At 33.3% G+C, this 17,349-nt stretch overlaps 2 protein-coding genes and 2 long non-coding RNA genes across 36 annotated transcripts in view; 2 read left to right on the top strand and 2 right to left on the bottom strand.

The window, feature by feature from the left end:
* The first annotated feature begins 1,549 nt into the window (after positions 1 to 1,549).
* On the top strand, positions 1,550 to 5,002 carry LOC17899377 (jacalin-related lectin 48). Its single transcript, XM_023789320.1, has 5 exons — positions 1,550 to 1,750; positions 1,857 to 2,300; positions 3,596 to 4,024; positions 4,118 to 4,576; positions 4,727 to 5,002. The coding sequence occupies exons 1-5, from the start codon at positions 1,550 to 1,552 to the stop codon at positions 4,979 to 4,981; spliced, it is 1,788 nt and encodes a 595-aa protein (XP_023645088.1). The 3' UTR covers positions 4,982 to 5,002.
* Positions 4,987 to 17,349, bottom strand: part of LOC17898585 — an 18,778-nt gene continuing 6,415 nt past the window's right edge. The window contains exons 1-28 of one of the 32 annotated variants that reach the window (XR_002835387.1): positions 11,618 to 11,723; positions 11,424 to 11,493; positions 10,971 to 11,317; positions 10,840 to 10,873; positions 10,643 to 10,697; positions 10,095 to 10,521; positions 9,843 to 9,988; positions 9,645 to 9,713; positions 9,473 to 9,540; positions 9,216 to 9,250; positions 8,945 to 9,089; positions 8,777 to 8,845; positions 8,619 to 8,691; positions 8,334 to 8,524; positions 8,082 to 8,229; positions 7,866 to 7,937; positions 7,719 to 7,784; positions 7,497 to 7,612; positions 7,074 to 7,161; positions 6,852 to 6,921; positions 6,577 to 6,764; positions 6,307 to 6,465; positions 6,085 to 6,164; positions 5,927 to 5,981; positions 5,614 to 5,714; positions 5,491 to 5,524; positions 5,328 to 5,388; positions 4,993 to 5,089 (exon numbers count right to left, since the gene is read on the bottom strand). This is a non-coding gene — a long non-coding RNA (uncharacterized LOC17898585). Of the gene's footprint in view, positions 5,090 to 5,327; positions 5,389 to 5,490; positions 5,525 to 5,613; positions 5,715 to 5,926; positions 5,982 to 6,084; positions 6,165 to 6,306; positions 6,466 to 6,576; positions 6,774 to 6,851; positions 6,989 to 7,073; positions 7,162 to 7,496; positions 7,785 to 7,865; positions 7,938 to 8,081; positions 8,230 to 8,333; positions 8,525 to 8,618; positions 8,692 to 8,776; positions 8,846 to 8,944; positions 9,090 to 9,215; positions 9,254 to 9,472; positions 9,541 to 9,644; positions 9,714 to 9,842; positions 9,989 to 10,094; positions 10,522 to 10,642; positions 10,698 to 10,839; positions 10,874 to 10,970; positions 11,318 to 11,423; positions 11,494 to 11,617; positions 11,725 to 17,349 lie in introns of those variants that run through there. The other 31 variants (XR_002835383.1, XR_002835395.1, XR_002835389.1 and 28 more) reach the window with 31 other exon arrangements.
* LOC17898549 (jacalin-related lectin 46) lies at positions 10,195 to 15,722 on the top strand. Of its 2 annotated transcripts, XM_006306185.2 has the most exons (6): positions 12,943 to 13,029; positions 13,153 to 13,375; positions 13,482 to 13,919; positions 13,990 to 14,427; positions 14,798 to 15,244; positions 15,346 to 15,722. In XM_006306185.2, exons 2-6 carry the CDS (start codon positions 13,178 to 13,180, stop codon positions 15,601 to 15,603), a joined length of 1,779 nt encoding a protein of 592 aa, XP_006306247.1. In that variant the 5' UTR covers positions 12,943 to 13,029; positions 13,153 to 13,177; the 3' UTR covers positions 15,604 to 15,722. The 2 variants fall into 2 exon arrangements, with proteins under 2 accessions (XP_023645087.1, XP_006306247.1); XM_023789319.1 differs by lacking the exons at positions 12,943 to 13,029; positions 13,153 to 13,375 and adding an exon at positions 10,195 to 10,215 and having other exon boundaries at positions 13,703 to 13,919.
* The window catches only part of LOC111832527, a 3,440-nt gene continuing 1,944 nt past the window's right edge, over positions 15,854 to 17,349 (bottom strand). The window contains exons 2-3 of the long non-coding RNA XR_002835412.1: positions 16,489 to 16,548; positions 15,854 to 16,113 (exon numbers count right to left, since the gene is read on the bottom strand). This is a non-coding gene — a long non-coding RNA (uncharacterized LOC111832527). The remainder of the gene's footprint in view (positions 16,114 to 16,488; positions 16,549 to 17,349) is intronic.

Raw genomic sequence — 17,349 nt, 5'->3', positions numbered from 1 at the left:
CAATGCAAGTAGGGTTCCAAAACAATATTCGCGGCGAAGAAGACTTTTTTCTTTTTTATCAAGACTTCATCATAGTCTTCTGAAACAAGAATTTATTTAATATCGCAGAATTCATGTTTTAAAATGACTATATAATATATTAATGACTATCGAAGTAAAGTCATATATAATGGTTTAATTAGGTCGTAGGATCGATCGAATTTACAATTCCGAAAACAATATTCGTGACTTCATGTACTTTAAAAAAAAAATATATACCTTTTATTACATATTGTAAATGGAAATTAAAGTTGTAAGGTGACTATTCATTCTGTCTTAATTTTTTTCTCTATAGTTTAAATTATCTGATTATCTAACCAGTAAAAGAAAACCAAACTGTAGAATACGAATGATCACAATTCACAACAAATAAATAAATAATTTTTTTCTGCACTGAAAGTTTTCTCCAAAATATCATGCAGAATACGTACTTAATAAGAGTACATATGTATGATTTAAGTTTTCTTTAATTTGTGTGAAATGTGACAATTTGTGACAAGAGGAAGTATATTATTATAACCAATCATTTTTTTTTGAGAAAAATGTTATTCCTAAATAAGTATAACTGAGATGTGTTTAAATTTAAAATATGGTGAATTATATTCTATTAATTATTCTGCCATGTGCGACTTTCTAACGGCATCCAAATAATATTGTAAAAATATATTATGCTGAGACTTGTATATAATCACATTTTCATTATACACATAGATCCATCGCAACTCCATCAGAGTTCCATAGAGTCAAGACATCAGAGTTCAATCGGATCTCTCTTTCCTCGATCGATCATCATAGGTCAGCTGTCTCTCTGTGGTGCCTTTCTGTACATTAACTTTTCAGAGCATCTTTAAAAACTTATCTTATTATTGGCCAACGTAATGAGCATGTTGCAGAGCATCCAGTATCACCAAATGTATCTTATCAAATTATTTTTGCATCTGCTTCTTTTTAACCGAGAATAATGATCTTTTCATTCAATTAATTAAAACTTGTGTTGATCCTTGGTTAAAGAATGTTTAAGAAAGCGGTAGATGTTATACAGACAGTGAAACAACCTTAATTAGGGCTTAAAATGCTTAATCGAAATCTTGCCGATTTTGAATGGTTAAAACATTTACAACATGAAACATTAAGAAATATTTTACGTAAAATTTATAGAGAAATATTTATAAGAATAACCAAAATCGTAAATAGTAAATAAGAGTTAAACAAAATATTTTATTTAACATATCAAATAATATATAAACATGTATACGGTATATATAAATATATATCCTACCAAAAAAAAATTAATCCTACCCAAAAAAAATATATATATATATATATATATATAATCATTACATAATGATAAACAATGTGCTAAAGATACATTAACCATCTCCATTGGAGGTGCTCTAAAGCGCCTATCGTCTAAAATGAGGCCTAAAACGCTTTTTAGAAAATTATATTTATATACACATTCAATCCCAAACCTTTGTAAGTAATACAACTTTCATCCCCATAGGTGAAGATGACGCAAAGATCAGATGCGGAAGGGAGCAAGAAAGCCAACTTTTTTTGGGATGACAAATCTGACTATGATGATGTAGGAAAGATATATGTACAATATTCTCCTCAAGGCATCAAATCCATTCGGTTCGACTATGTCAATAGTGGAAAACTGATCGATGGTTCCTTTCATGGTTCTTCATATTATACTTACAAGCAGACGGTATATGATGACTTAATTCTTTTCTAGTCAAACCCTTTTTCACTTTTTTTTTTTTTTTTTTGCATGTGGACAATTTTATAAATAAAATTTTCACAAAACTTTGCAGTTTGAGATAAACCACCTGAAAAATGAACATCTTGAATCTGTTGAGGGATACTACACATATGACAATGGGATTCAAGCACTTCAATTCAAAACCAACTTGAAGATTTCTGAACCGATGGGATATCATGACATTGACGGGTGTAAAAAGTTTGTACTAGCAGTAGAGGGGAAAAAAATCATTGGGTTTCACGGATCATCTTCTTATGGGGTGTACTCTCTAGGAGCATATTTCAGTAAGATTGATCCTACTAGAATAGAAGCAATAGGGAGCACTGTAGGCAAGGAGTGGGATGATGGAGTCGACCAGGCATGTTTTACAAAGATACATGTACGAACTGGTCGTGAATGCATACAATTTATCAAGTTTGAGTATGTCGACAAGGATGGGCATCTTAAAGATGGTCCTATCCATGGTTCTATTTCTAGCAGAGGTTGCCCACACGTGGTATGTATACACACTACAAGAAAACATACTAATTTCCGACGAATTTTCGACAAAAACAATTTCGTCGGAATTCTTTGGTCGGAAAATAATATTCGTCGGAAATTGGTTGGAAATTACTGACGAAAAAATATCGTCGAAAATTTGTCGGAAATATTTGTCGGAATTTTGTAGGAAAATTTCCTACCAATTTCCGACAAAAATTCTCGGTGGTCGGAAATTCGTCGGAAATTTCTGACCATTTTTATAAATAAATTAAATTAATTTTTAAAACTATTTCCGACGAATTTCCGACGACTATTTTTATTATTTAAAATATATATATATATATATATCAAGAGTATTAAAATGAAATTAAAATCAAAAATAAAAATGAAATGAAAACTATAGTTAAAATTAATACTTAAAATAATAATTATTCATTGTATTAAAAACATACATATATAAAATGTTAAAAATGAATTACTAAATACAAATATGAAAATTATGAATTAAAAATATAAGGGAAAATGTAAACTATTAAAAATGGATAATGATTCTAAAAATTGAGAGAAGAAGATGAGGAGAAGAAGATGAAATGAGAAATTGATTTTGTTGTATTTTGAATTGTGAAATGGGTGAATACTCTTTGGTATATATAGCAAATATTTCCGACGAATGTATCGGTCGGAAATTTGTCGGAAACTACAAAAGCGGTAAACTCAATTATTTTGAATTCGTAAATGCGGGAACATACAAAAAAATATTCCGACAAATTTCCGACGACCATATAATTTCCGACGAATTTTCGACGACCGTAGAATTTCCGACGAATTTCCGACGACCGTAGAATTTCCGACGAATTTCCGACGACCGTAGAATACCTTAGATATTTCCGACGATCGTAGATATTTCCGACAAATTTCCGACGACATTTTTTATTTTTAAAAATATATAATTAAAAATAAAAAATACAAAAACAAGAATAATATATGTTTCGATGAAGTTACGACGAAATTCCGACGACCACAAAATTTCCGACCAACTAATTTGACAAATTTTCGACCACTTTTGTTTGGTCGGAAAATTTTGCTAATTTCCGACTAATTTTCGACGAATTTTAATTCCTCGAGAATTAGTGGGAAAATGGTTGGAAATTCGTCGGAAAATTTCCGACTATTATTTTGGTCGGAAATGGTGGTCGGAAATATATATGTTTTCTTGTAGTGACATGTCATGGAAAATACTTACTAAAATTATGGTTATTCAAATCGCATGAGTTTAATATAAAATGTTTACATGTAATCTTTGCTTTATAGTTTGAGATTGATCATGTTGACGAGGAATATCTGGTGTCAGTTGAGGGCTACTACGATGAAGAATCTGAGGTCATTCAAGCACTTCAATTCAAGACTAACATCAAGACTTCTGAACTTATGGGATCCCACAAGGGTAAAAAGTTTAGACTTGCAGCTAGTGGAATGAAGATTGTTGGGTTTCATGGATACGCTAAGAAGAATCTAAACTCTCTTGGAGCATATTTCACAAGGCTTACTCCTACAAAATTAAACTACCATAGTATTACTGATACAAGCTCTCGTTGGGATGATGGAGCTTTTGATGGTGTCAGAAAGGTGACTGTTTCATACGGAAGTAGTTATATAAACTGGCTGGGGTTTAACTATGACAACGATGGCAAAGTAGAAAAGCGTCACCATGGAATTGAAAATTCCCACACTGACAAAGAAGTAGAGGTTAAAGTTCTAATAACTCTCTATCTGTAACTATATATGTACATAGGTACGTTACTAATAGCTTATGTGCACCTCCTTTTATTGCAGTTTGTGGTTGACTATCCGAATGAATATATCACGTCTGTGGTAGGGACTTTCATAACCACGGGTAGAAATTATCTTACGTCATTGGCTTTCAAAACATCAAAGGGGAGAACCTCTCAAAAATTTGGAGACGGAACTTCTGATTCAGTTGAATTTGTCCTAGAGAGCAAAGGTTGTGCTATTGTTGGATTTCATGGATGGTTGATTCCTAATGTTATTTCTGCTCTTGGTGCATATTATTATCCGATGCCTCTTCCTCCTGCTGCGGAAAAGCTAGAAGGACAAGGTGGTGATGGAGGATCTCCATGGGACGATGGCAGTAATTTCGAAGGTGTTAGAAAGATATACATTGGGACAGGTGAGATAGGTATCGTATCCGTCAAGTTTCTGTATGAAAATGACACTCAGGAGATAGTAGTGGGAGATCATCATGGGAACAAGAACCTTCTTCGACATCAAGAGGTGATTACTACTACCACTTCACTTTTACTAATTACTTTTCCAATTATACAAACTTATTCACTTTTATTAATTTACTTGTCCAATTATACAAACTCATTTATATCTTATCTTTGATGTTGCTGTTATGGATTTTTTATTTATTTTCTGTAGTTCGAGCTAGACTATCCGAGCGAGTACCTCACATCAGTGGAAGGTAGTTATGATGTAGTACCTGGAAGTGATTTTGAAGTTATTCTCATGCTTAAGTTCACCACCAACTTGCGAACATCTCCATGTTATGGTCTCGATGATGACACAAGTTTCGTGCTCCACAAGGAAGGTCACAAGATCGTCGGGTTCCATGGGAAATCAAGTAGCATGCTTCATCAACTTGGCACCCACGTGCTCCCCATCACCCACTCCTGAGTCTTGAATGATCATCTTTATATTACTGAAAACGAAACATTATCCTTCTCTGTTTTCAATAACTTTGATCCGTTTCTCCTCTGTTTCTATTTCCCGATTCCTCTGTATCTTTATAAAAATGTAATTAATTTATGTTCAGATTTCAGAAGGACCCTATATTTGAAGAACAAAAAACTATGTGCGATGTGCTATCAAATCCCTTTGCAAAAAATCTTGCACAACAGAGCCGAAGAGAGAACATGAACTGATTTTAACGAGTTATGATCTTATCATTAAACATGATTTTGTAATTGGTAGAAGAGTGAAGGTTAATATTATAAGACTGTGAAATTAGAGTCAAACTAACCTCAATCAAGATCTGGTGAATGAGAAAACCTTGAAGCATTCCGCATGTTATGTAGATATACCTGCAAATTGAAACATAATAATTATGAGGGAGACCAAGTTGTAATCATGAAAACAATAATCTTATATTAAATAATCATTAGTTATTGCAGTTAGGAACATACCGATATCAGTTTGGTCATTACAGCCATGGTTGACCTGCAATGGTATCGTGCTTTAGAGTAAAGAAAGATTACAACAAATTTATAAATAAAGTGGTAGAGTAAAAAGTATTAAGAGGAACTGACCTGATTGATAAATAGTATAACAGTTACATATATATATGAGACATGGTGACTGAAGGTACCAAGAGGAATTTTAAATGGCCCATTTATGACATACCATTGCTCTACATAGCAAAGGAAGCATTACTGAAATCTCAATGGAAGGTAAAAAGTCTTGCATAAACAGACACAAAGAAGGAACATGAAGAGGATCTATCTTTCTTTCTTTTTTGAACAAAACAGGTTATAATCTAATCACTACAAATGATATTTGTATATGATAAAAAAAAAAAGTGAAGTTCAGTATTATAGACTACGAAATTAGAGTCAAACCAACCTTAATCAAGATCTAGCAAATGAGAAAACCATGAACCTGGATGTTACGCAGACACCTGCAAATAGAAACAAACAAAGTAAAACGAAAGAGGGCGAATTTGAAATATTTTCTAATTGAAGGGAGCCAAGTTGTAAAGTGAAAGTTGTGGTTCTTCCTACCACTTAACCTCAACGTCGTGACGCCAGATTTAATCAAATGTTTTCCACCATAAGACGATAGCATCTCTGAATATGTCCTCCTGGAATAAGCAAAAAACATCATACTACATATATGTAGAGCTCAAGAGTCGTGATTTAAGAGAAAGCAAACATGAATAGAGAGCAATCCATATTCAGCTGAATACATCTAGCAAAAATTAAAACAGCTATAATCGGAGTTACCTTTGTAATAGTAGAGTGTAGACTAGCAATGAGCTCCAACAAGCTTCAGCACTTTGGAATGTGCCTTCACCTCCCTCATCTAGAAACCATGATAGCTTCTCGTTCTTGATACCAAACTTTGAGTTATTGTTCCCAGTAAATAGCTACATATGGCTTCACCTAAAAGTGTAACAAAAAGGAAAAGAAAATATCACTAATAGAGCCAAGCTGTGTTGAACAATTCTGTTATATAAACTAAAAAGTGATGCTAAAAGTTAAATTTACCAATACCTGAGGATCGTCACACAGCAATACAGTAACCTTCTTACCATCAATTCTTTAATCTTCCCACAATAATTTTCAAGTCAAACTGATCACTATTAACATTTACGAAAACACCTTCTTGAGCAGCTAAGAACATCATCTTCCAACAGCCTCCTATTATTCCCCATAGAAAATGCACCTATACAGGAAAGACACTAAAAAATCTTTATATCAATAATAAGCACATTTGAAAATTTTGCTAATTGAAATCATGAAACCTGGTAAATAAGAGTCAAACTAACCTAATGATGTTATTAGCTGATGAGAAAACCCTTAACCATTCAGCAGCACATTACCGTTACGTCTATACACCTGTGAATAAAATCATATCAATGTAAAAAGAAAAGGTATCAGTTTGGTCATTGCACCCATAGACGACCTGCAAAAGTATAGTCCTTTAGAAAAAGAAAGATTACAACAAACTCCAAAATAATTTGCAAGAGTCAAAAATAAAAGGCACTAACATGTGTTATAGTAGCCCCATGTCTAGAAAAAGTTTATCAAAACCGGAAACCTTGATAGACCAAAAATTGGAGAACTTTCAACAATTACCTGCATCAAGAATTCAAAGGAGCAAAGAGTGAGTGATACACTTAAACTTTGATGTTTAATGCAAATTACTTCAGGACAGATAGGTAAACGAAACAGTAGACTTCATGACAATATGTGACCAATTCCACCTGTATATCACAACATACACTCTTCCTCACTTACTCACTCTTCTAACTTTTATACTTTTATTTTTTTAGTATGTACTTATGTGTATGTAGCTAACTTACCTCAGCACCTGGTTGTGTTTTGGACAACAATAAAATTGTTCAAGGATTCACATCTCACAGTCAGTTACAAATAAAAATATTAAGCAAGCTCAAAATCCGGTAATTTACCTGTCCACTTGGTGAAGGAATAGCTCTGCAACTTCATGATCCACTATCACAATGCAATATGTATGTGCTATGCTCACAACAACATACAAGACAAGATAAAGAGTGAAACCTTTCCACTAACATGAACATGTCAAGATCTAATCAGTACAAATGATATTTTGTTATTGGTAAAAAAATTTGAAGTTCAGTACTATAAGATTGTGCAGTTAGAGTTAAACTAACCTCAATGAAGATATAGCGATTGAGAAAATTCTGAACCTTGAACTATTCCCTATGTTAACGATACACCTGCAAATAGAAGCATACCAAAGTAAAAAGAAAGGGGTAAAATTGAAATATTTGCTAACTGGTATCAGAAACTCGTCCTACCACGGTAACCTAAGAGTCGAATTTGATCAACGTTTTCCACCATAAGACTGCAGAATCTCTGAATATAACCACCTGAAATAAACAAAACATATGGAAATATGTATAGCCCAAGAGTCGTGAATGAAGACACAAAGCAAAGGAAAACATGAATAGAGGGCAAATCGTATTCATCAGGGTATATGTTAAGTAAACACAACTTACTACAATCAGAGTTACCTTTATAATGGTAGATCTTAGATGGCAATGAGCTTAGATACCTTTGTTATGTGCCTTAACCTCTCGCAGCCAGAATCCATTATAGCTTCTCGTTCTCAATACCAAACTTTGAGGTCTTGTTCCAGTAACTAGCTACATATGGATGCACCTAAAATATGTAAACAAAACAGAAAAGCTCATTCAAAACTAAGCTGTGTTGCACAATTATGTTATAAAACTAGAGCATAATGCTACAACTACAATCAGAGTTACCTTTGTAATGGTAGAGCCTAGATAATAATGAGCTCCAACAAGCTTTAGCTCTTTGGGATGTGCCTTCATCTCTCTACTCCTGAAGCCTTTATACATTCTCTTTCTTGATGCCAAACTTTAAGTACTTGTCCGCAATAGAAAGGTAGGTAGCACCTAAAAATTGTAACCAAACTGAAAAACTTCACTCTCACCTGTATATCACAACATAAAATCTTTATCACACATGCTTCTTTTTTTTTTAAAGAAAAATAAATATCTAAGCTTATGTGTATGTTTCTGACTTACCTCAGCACCAATTCCAATTTCCAAATCGAAAACCATCAGAGAATCATGGACTTGCGTTTTGGAAAACATCAACCTTGTTCAAGGACACACATCTCACCGTCAATTAAAGAGAAAAACCAAAGAAAAAATATTTAGCAAGTTCATGATCCGATAATTACTTGTCTACTTGGTGAAGGAATAGCTCTGCAACTTGGGGATCCTCTATCACAATGCAGTCTATGTGTGCTCTGCTCGCAACAACATACAAGACAAGATAAAGAGTGAAACCTTTCCTCTAACATATCAAACAATTTGCAAAACATCACTACAGTATGTCGAGTTTCTACCTCCCATGAATGTAATCGTAGCACCGTTAATGTCTTCTACAACTTCAATAGAGCAAGCCATGGAATCAGTATTCATGGTTGAACGACCATGCTTCTGGTATGTTCAGTATTGTACTTTCCCTTGGTTCACCATACAAAGTGACTCCTACAGTTACATGTACATATTCATGAAGTCCACAAAAATTAATAATCTAACAGCTACATAGATCTGTGAAACATCGTGACTGAAGGTATATCAAGAGAACATATAAATTGCCTATTTATGACTTACCGTTGCTGTACAAAGACTTCATTGACCACTGCATTCTGCTATATAGATCCGTATGAAAAAAAAAAATGAGGGAAAAAGAAGAACTTAAACACCCCACTGCATTACAGAAATCTTAATTGAAGGTAAATATTTTTGCATAAACAGAACTGAAGATGAAACATGAACATGCTATGATCTAAATCACTACAAAAATATTTGTAATGGGTAAAAAAAGAAGTTAAAAATCTATTAGCCTGTGAAATTAGAGTCAAACTAACCTCAATAAAGATCTAGCGAATGAGAACACCTTGAACCTAGAACCATTACCCATGTTACGTAGATACACCTGGAAATAGAAACATACCAAAGTAAAAAGAGAGAAGACGAATTTGACGTATTTGCTAATTGAAGGGAGCCAAGTTGTAAAGTGACAGTTGTGGTTCCTCCTACCCATGTAATCGCAAAGTCGTGACGCCGGAAGTGATCAATTGTTTCCACCATAAGACTGAATATATCCACCTGGAATAAACAAAACATACGCCAATATGTAGAGATCAAGAGACAGCAAAGGAAAACGTGAATAGAGAGAAATTCGTATTCATCTGGTTATATCTAAACACAACTTAAAGCAACTACAGTCAGAGTTACCTTTGTAATGGTAGAGCTTATATGGCAATGAGCTCCAACAACCTTCAGCACTTTCGGATGTGCCTTAACCTCCCTCAGCCAGAATCCATTATAGCTTGATACCAACTAGAGTTCGTGTTCCAGTAACTAGCTACATATGGATGTACCTACGAAAATGTAAACAAAACAAAAAAAGCTCATTCATAACTAAGCAGTGTTGAACAATTATGTTATAAAACTAGAGCATGATGCTACAACTACAATCAGAGTTACCTTTGTAATGGTAGAGCCTAGATGGCAATGAGCTCCAACTAGCTTTAGCTCTTTGGGTTGTGCCTTCACCTCCCTCATCCTAAAGCCTTTATACCTTCTCGTTCTTGATGCCAAACTTAAAGTTCCTGTCCGCAATAGGAAGGTAGATAGCTACCTACTTATGGATGCACCTAGCAAATGTAACTAAACTGAAAAATTTCATTCATAACCAAGCGGTGTTGAAAAATTATGTTATAAACATAAGAAATTTAACCACACCTGAGGATTGCACGCAACAGTACATTGATATGCTTACCAGCAATTCTTGAATCTTCCACAAACAACAGTTTCATGTCAAACTGATCACTATCAATATTAACCAAAACACTTTCTTGAGCAGATATGAACTAAATCTCCCAAAACCTTCCTATATCCATTGAAAATGCACCTATACATGAAAGATAAAGAAAAAAACTGATTAGATCAATCATAAGCACATTAGAAATATTTTCTAGTTGAAGGGGACCAAGTTGTAATCATGAAATGTGATAAATAAAAGTCAGACAAACCTACTCATGTTCTTGGCCAGATGGGAAAATCCTTAACCGTTCTAAGTCTATACACCTGTGAAAAGAAACATACAAAAGTAAAAAAGAATGGGGATTAACTTGAAAATATTTGCTAACTGAAGGGGACTAAGTTGTAATGATGAAAACAAACAAGGTTATGTAAGAAAAATAATTAGTGATTGCAGTAAGGAGCATACCTGTATCAATTTGGTTATTACAGTCATGGAAGACCTGCAATAGTATCGTGCTTTAGAAAAAAGAAAGATGATAACAAATTCATAAAACAAAGTGGTAGAGCAAAAAGAAAACAAAAACAAAAGGCAATTACACTGTTATAGTAGCCAATCTCGAGACAAGGTTCAGCAAAACAGGAAAGCTCAAACGGGAATTTTGACAATGAGCTGCATCGAGATTTTGAAGGAAGAAACAGTGAGTGATATGCATAAAATTTAAAGGAGCAAGTAATAACCAATAACCTAAACGAAACAGTAGACAAAACCTGAGAGTATGAAATCAATTTGATTAAGGACAAACAGTGTAATCAAGTTATGATAGTGTTATCAACTCAGAAGAAACATAAAAGAAGATACATAACCACAGAAGAAACAAAACTAGGGTGTTCGTCTTTGTGCGATGTGCTATCACAAGTCCTGTTGGACACAAAACAGTAGAATCCTGCATAAATAGAGCCGAAGAGGAGATTTAATAGAAGATGAACAATTGATTATACCAAGTAACCAACTAATCAGAAATCAAATCACAATAACAAAACTCTTGTTACCATAGCTCTTTGGTTTTTAGGATAAAACTAAGGAATCGTCGTTTTTGCTCGAACAAGAGATGAATGATACCTACAACGCACAAAAATGCATATGAAAACAGGGTGACATGAGTATCGATGAACCCTAGAAAAACCATACAAACATAACATGAGAATCACCATTGACGAAGTGAAAGGGAAAGAACGATTATAACCTGATCGGACTATAGAGAAGGAAGAGGAGTGGAAGACGAAAGAACAAATCTAAGCAGAGAATTTGGGGAAGGAGAGAAAAGCCTCGTACTCGTATAAATAGAAGCAGATGATGTTTTTATAAAAAGGAAATTACTCAACTGTTATAAATAAAAAAAGAAAATTCACAAACGGTTACCTTATGAAAAAAATGGAAATTTACTTGCATTACTTTTAAGCTGTTTAATGTTTTTACTAATTGAGAAAAAAAAAAAAAAAAAAAAGGAAATAACTGAAGCTTATAAAAAAGAAAATTATTGAAACGTTAGAAAATAAGTAAATTCACAAACGGCTACTTATGAAAATAAAAAGAAATTATTCCCTTAGCGTTAATTTTACTCCTTGAGGGAAAAAGGAAATTTACAAACGTAATTAATTGGGATTAATTAAAACTAACCGACTCCCCTACATAACAAAATCCTAATTACAATCCGGTTTTATCTTTTTTTTTTTCCTTGTCATAAATGTCCGGACAGCCCAACTAAATCTTATAGGGCTTTTAATCTATGAGAAGCCCATTAAAAGATGTTATGAGAGATGAGCTAAGCTAATTGCAACTCTTTTCTTTTTTTGTTTTACAATTGTTAACAATCATTATTAAAACATTTGTCTGATAGAACATGCGAGACACAGAGAGGCTACGCATCATTTTTATGATTCATCAAAGGCTCTGGTTTTTGGGAGAATGGCGTTGACTTCGTTTATGTTATTCGCTTAGGGGATTTTTTTTGAAATTTCAAAATTCACAATATATTTTAAATAGATTTTTTAACATATAGTAAAAAGATTAAGATTTGTGGATAAAACATGTTATGCAAAGTTTATATGTCTGAATTTCAAAATAAATAAAAAATTTTTAATTAGTATATGCATTTACAAATGCATGAACCAATGAAAATCCATAAATTATATATGCTGGAGATTTGTATTTATATTGCATTATATTCTTTAACAAAGTTCAAGAAATAAATGCAAGCGTTGACAAAATAAAAACTATTGATTTTCTGCCAGAACTTCTTAATTATTCAAAGAAAAAAAAAACCTTTTTAAATACTTAAAGTACGTAGGGTTCTATTATTTTTGGAAAAAAACATGTGAATGTTTTAAGATGGCTGTATGGCCTTATATAATTGACTTGGATCCTCGTACCGTAATATGCATATTTATTAAAAATAAAACCGGGAAAATAAATACCTTCATCCCCTTCGTTATAGAGATCATCATCGCCTCTCTCTCTGTTTCGGTCAGCTTTCTCTAATATAGTCTCTATGGTGCTTTTATTTACATTAATGTTTTAGAGCTCTCTTCTATCCTAAATTATTGTAAACCGTAAAGAGTATGTTATTAAAATTGTAGAGCGTCCTATCACCATATTGTAAGTAACAGTTGTAGAATTTGTGTTGATCATTGTATATATATTTTTTTCATTCATTTCAATATCCCAAATCCAATATGTAAATAACTGACTAATAAACACAATTCTGATTCATATGTGCAGATTTGAAATATCAAATCAATTCAAGATGACCCAAAGATCGGAAGCAGAAGGGAAGGAAGGTTACTACAAGTGGGATGACGAATCTGATCATGATGATGTAACAAAGATATATGTACATTATTCTCTTAAAGGTATAGAGTCCATTCGTTTCGACTATGTCAAAAATGGAAAACCAAATGTTGGATCCTTCCATGGTGAATCGTGTAATACCTTCACGCAGACGGTATAAGATGAATTGTTTTTTTTTTCTTGGTCAAACCCTTAATCCGCTTTCTTGCATGTGGATTTTTTTTGAAATTCTTTTTTCTGTTTGAACCAAATTTTTGCAGTTTGAGATAAACCATCTAAAAAATGAACATCTTGAATCCGTTGAGGGCAACTACACAAAGGAAAATGGGATTCAAGCACTTCAATTCAAAACCAACTTACGGATTTCTGAACTATTTGGATATGATCATGATGGGTGTACTAAGTTTATACTAGCAGTAGAAGGGAAAAAAATAGTTGGGTTTCACGGATCATGTAATTCTACTTGGAGGGTATGGGTAAGCTCTCTAGGAGCATATTTCACTGATATTACTCCTACTAGAATGGAAGCCATTGGGGGCAAGGTAGGCACAAAGTGGGATGATGGAGTCAACGGGGCCGGTTTTACAAAGATACATGTACGAAGTGGTCAAAAAGGCATACAATTCATCAAGTTCGAGTACATTGACAATGATGGGCCAATTCATGGTTCTATCTATAGAGGAGGTTCCCAACACTTGGTATGTATGTATACATGTTGTGAAAAATAGTATTATTTTAAATAGACGTAATGTAATCTTTGTTTTACAGTTTGAGATAAACCATGTTGAAAAAGAATATATGGTGTCTGTTGAGGGTTACTACGATGGCGATGACAAGTCTGGGGTCATTCAAGCACTACAGTTCAGGACAAACATCAAAACTTCCGAACTTATGGGATCCAACACGGGCAACAAGTTTAGACTTGCAGTCAGTGGAATGAAGATTGTTGGGTTTCATGGATATGCTGAGGTAAATCTAAACTCTCTTGGAGCATATTTCACACCGCTTACTGCTCCAACAAAGTTGGAATGCCACGGTTTTACTTCTGAAAGCACCCTTTGGGATGATGGTGCTTCTGAGGGTATTAGAAAGGTGTCCGTTTTGTGGTATAGTGATTATATACGGTGTCTTGGGATTGACTACGAAAACTCTGGCAAAGTAGAAAAGCGTGACCATGGAATGAACAACGATGAACACGAAGATGAGGTTAGAATACTTATAACTATATATTTGTAAGAATGTATCATATATGTTGTCGAATAACTTATTTTTTTTTAGAGAAATACGCTCAAATAATACCAAAATATGTTTTAAAGACAACTATAACACACACCACAAATTTTCAAAAAAAAAACAATAGTACTAATTAACGCAACTATAATATTTTAAATAATTTTTTAGATTTTTTTAAGGTTTGGGTTGACAATTTTACATTTGTATAGCTTTTAAAGGGTTTGGTTTATTGTTTAGAATTTAGGATAATTTTGAAAGTTTAATTTTGGTATATAGAGCTAAATTTGGAAGAAAAACTTAAAATTAATGATATTTTTGAAAATTTTCCTTATTTTTATTGTAGTTTGTTGTTGACTATCCAAATGAATTTATCACGTCTGTGACGGGGACCATTAATTCTAGATATGTTACGTCATTGACTTTCAAAACATCAAAAGGGAGAACCTCACCAACATTTGGAGACCGATCTGATTCAGTTGAATTTGTCCTCGAGACCAAAGGTTGTGCTATTGTCGGATTTCATGGATGGTATCAGTTTGGGATAGTTACGGCTCTTGGTGCATATTATTATCCGATGCCTCTTCCTCCTGCTGCGGAAAAGCTAGAAGCACAAGGTGGTGATGGAGGATCTCCATGGGATGATGGCAGCAATTTCCAAGGTGTTAGAAAGATATACATTGGGACAGGTGAGATAGGTATCGTATCCGTCAAGTTTCTGTATGAAAATGACACTCAGGAGATAATGGTGGGAGATCATCATGGGAACAAGACCCTACTTCGACATGAAGAGGTGATTACTAGTAATAACTTCACTTTCACTAATTACTTGTCCAATAATACAAACTTATTTATATATATTTGATCTTTGATGTTATACTTATCTTATGTTAGTTCGAGCTGGACTATCCGTGCGAGTACCTCACATCAGTGGAAGGTAGTTATAATGTAGTACCTGGAAGTGTAGAATTTGAAGTTATTCTAATGCTCAAGTTCACAACAAACATGCGAACCTCTCCATGTTATGGTCTCGATGATGAACCGAGTTTCGTGCTCCACAAGGAAGGTCACAAGATCGTTGGGTTCCATGGGAAATCAAGTAGCATGCTTCATCAACTTGGCATCCACGTGCTCCCCATTACCCACTCCTGAGTCTTGATCATCTTTATATTACTGAAAAACGAAACATTATCCTTCTCTGGTTTCAATAACTTTGATCCGTTTCTCCTCTGTTTCTATTTCCCGATTCCTCTGTTTTTATATCCTCTGTATCTTTATGAATTATGAACTTTTTTGAATGATTTCTGTCTTTAAAAAAGTGTAAGAAGTTGGAGTAAAGTTCATTGTGAGTTATCTACGTTCAGCCGTTTCCTGAAGCGAGATTTATTTTTCAGATTCCAAGAAAAGGAAAGATATTGTTCTATCAATCAGAGATGCTCAGCTGTTCAACAAGAAGCTTTCAAGTGCTTAATTCGTCTTGCTTAAGATGAAAGTGGATACAAAGTTTTACTAATGCTTAAGTTAAAGCCAAACAAAAGAGCCATGTTTCGTACTCCACAAGGAAAACCACAAAATCGTATGTTCCCTTGCATACAAAACGATCATATGACGAACAACCCGAGTATATGCTTCCTTCCGACAGCTGTTAACTACTACCTGCACCTAGAACCAATGATACCAAGCGATGAGTGATACTGAGGTAGCAACTAAATTCCAAACTGATGAACAATAACGTTCACTTCAGGATAGACTGTCCAATCAAAACACTTGGCCAAATAAGACAAATTTTGATCAATCAGCTTCAGGACAGACATTGTGATCAATTTATGTTCAGAAGGACCCTATATTTGAAGAACAAAAAAACTATGCGCGATGTGCTATCAAATCCCTTTGCAAAAAAATCTTGCACAACAGAGCCGAAGAGGGAACATGAACTGATTTTAACGAGTTATGATCTTATCATTAAACATGATTTTTGTAATTGGTAAAAGAGTGAAGGTTAATATTATAAGACTGTGAAATTAGAGTCAAACTAACCTCAATCAAGATCTGCGAATGAGAAAACCTTGAAGCATTCCGCATGTTATGTAGATATACCTGCAAATAGAAACATAATAATTATGAGGGGGACCAACTTGTAATCATGAAAACAATAATCTTATATTAAACTAGTCGGTTGCCTGCGCTACGCGCGGGAGTTTATTATGTTGTTTATGAGTAATTAGTTCGTATTTTATTTTCTACTTATTTTTTCACTATACCATACTTTACTTTTTAAAACTTAAATTGTGTTTGTATAGAAAAACTATTGAGTTTTAGCTTTATTAGTTGTTGAGAAATTAAGTGTGTATAGTATAAGTCGAAGTGTTGGCGTAAATGGAAGTGCGGTTGAGAATCATTGAGAAACGTGTGCTATTAGGGTTTTTACCAAATATAGATCTAGATGTTAATATTTTGGGCTCTTTTATATGTTGGCATGAAATTTGAACATTATTTGTGGGTTTCGGGCTTTAATTTTTAACTGTTTACATTATCTCTTTATATATTGTCATAATTTATTATTTTTTGTTTTACGTTTTCCTTTTTTGGATTTGTCGTACTTTATATCTCGTAATGATCATTTATATACTATTATATATTTTGTTCTGATTTTATGTTTTATAGTTTTTTTTGTTTTTCATATGGAACAATTTTTAAATTTAACATATTAGTATAATTTACTTTATATTTAGTTTATTTCATTTAATAATATTTTTTATTTTAATTTTCAATTTTATGAATTATAGTTAATTTTTTATTTTGTTTATTAGTTTAACATATGAGTTGTATTGGAAACAAATAGTTAAATTTATAATGGAAACTTTTAAAGAAATATTATTTTTATTTTTACCTTTTTAT

The sequence above is a fragment of the Capsella rubella genome, unplaced genomic scaffold (genome assembly GCF_000375325.1).
Source record: "Capsella rubella cultivar Monte Gargano unplaced genomic scaffold, Caprub1_0 scaffold_1, whole genome shotgun sequence".
In the NCBI taxonomy this organism is placed as follows: domain Eukaryota; kingdom Viridiplantae; phylum Streptophyta; class Magnoliopsida; order Brassicales; family Brassicaceae; genus Capsella; species Capsella rubella.
The sequence above is the reverse complement of the archived record's forward strand: the minus strand, read 5'-3'. Positions and strand labels throughout refer to the sequence as shown.

Bases quoted from the DNA above. Each gene is read 5' to 3' on its own strand.
- LOC17899377 (XM_023789320.1), top strand. From the start codon at position 1,550: ATGACGCAAAGATCAGATGCGGAAGGGAGCAAGAAAGCCAACTTTTTT. The intron at 4,025-4,117 runs GTAGAGGTTAAA...CTTTTATTGCAG, and splicing joins ATTCCCACACTGACAAAGAA to TTTGTGGTTGACTATCCGAA. The intron at 4,577-4,726 runs GTGATTACTACT...TATTTTCTGTAG, and splicing joins ACCTTCTTCGACATCAAGAG to TTCGAGCTAGACTATCCGAG.
- LOC17898549 (XM_006306185.2), top strand. From the start codon at position 13,178: ATGACCCAAAGATCGGAAGCAGAAGGGAAGGAAGGTTACTACAAGTGG. The intron at 13,920-13,989 runs GTATGTATGTAT...TTTGTTTTACAG, and splicing joins GAGGAGGTTCCCAACACTTG to TTTGAGATAAACCATGTTGA. The intron at 15,245-15,345 runs GTGATTACTAGT...ATCTTATGTTAG, and splicing joins CCCTACTTCGACATGAAGAG to TTCGAGCTGGACTATCCGTG.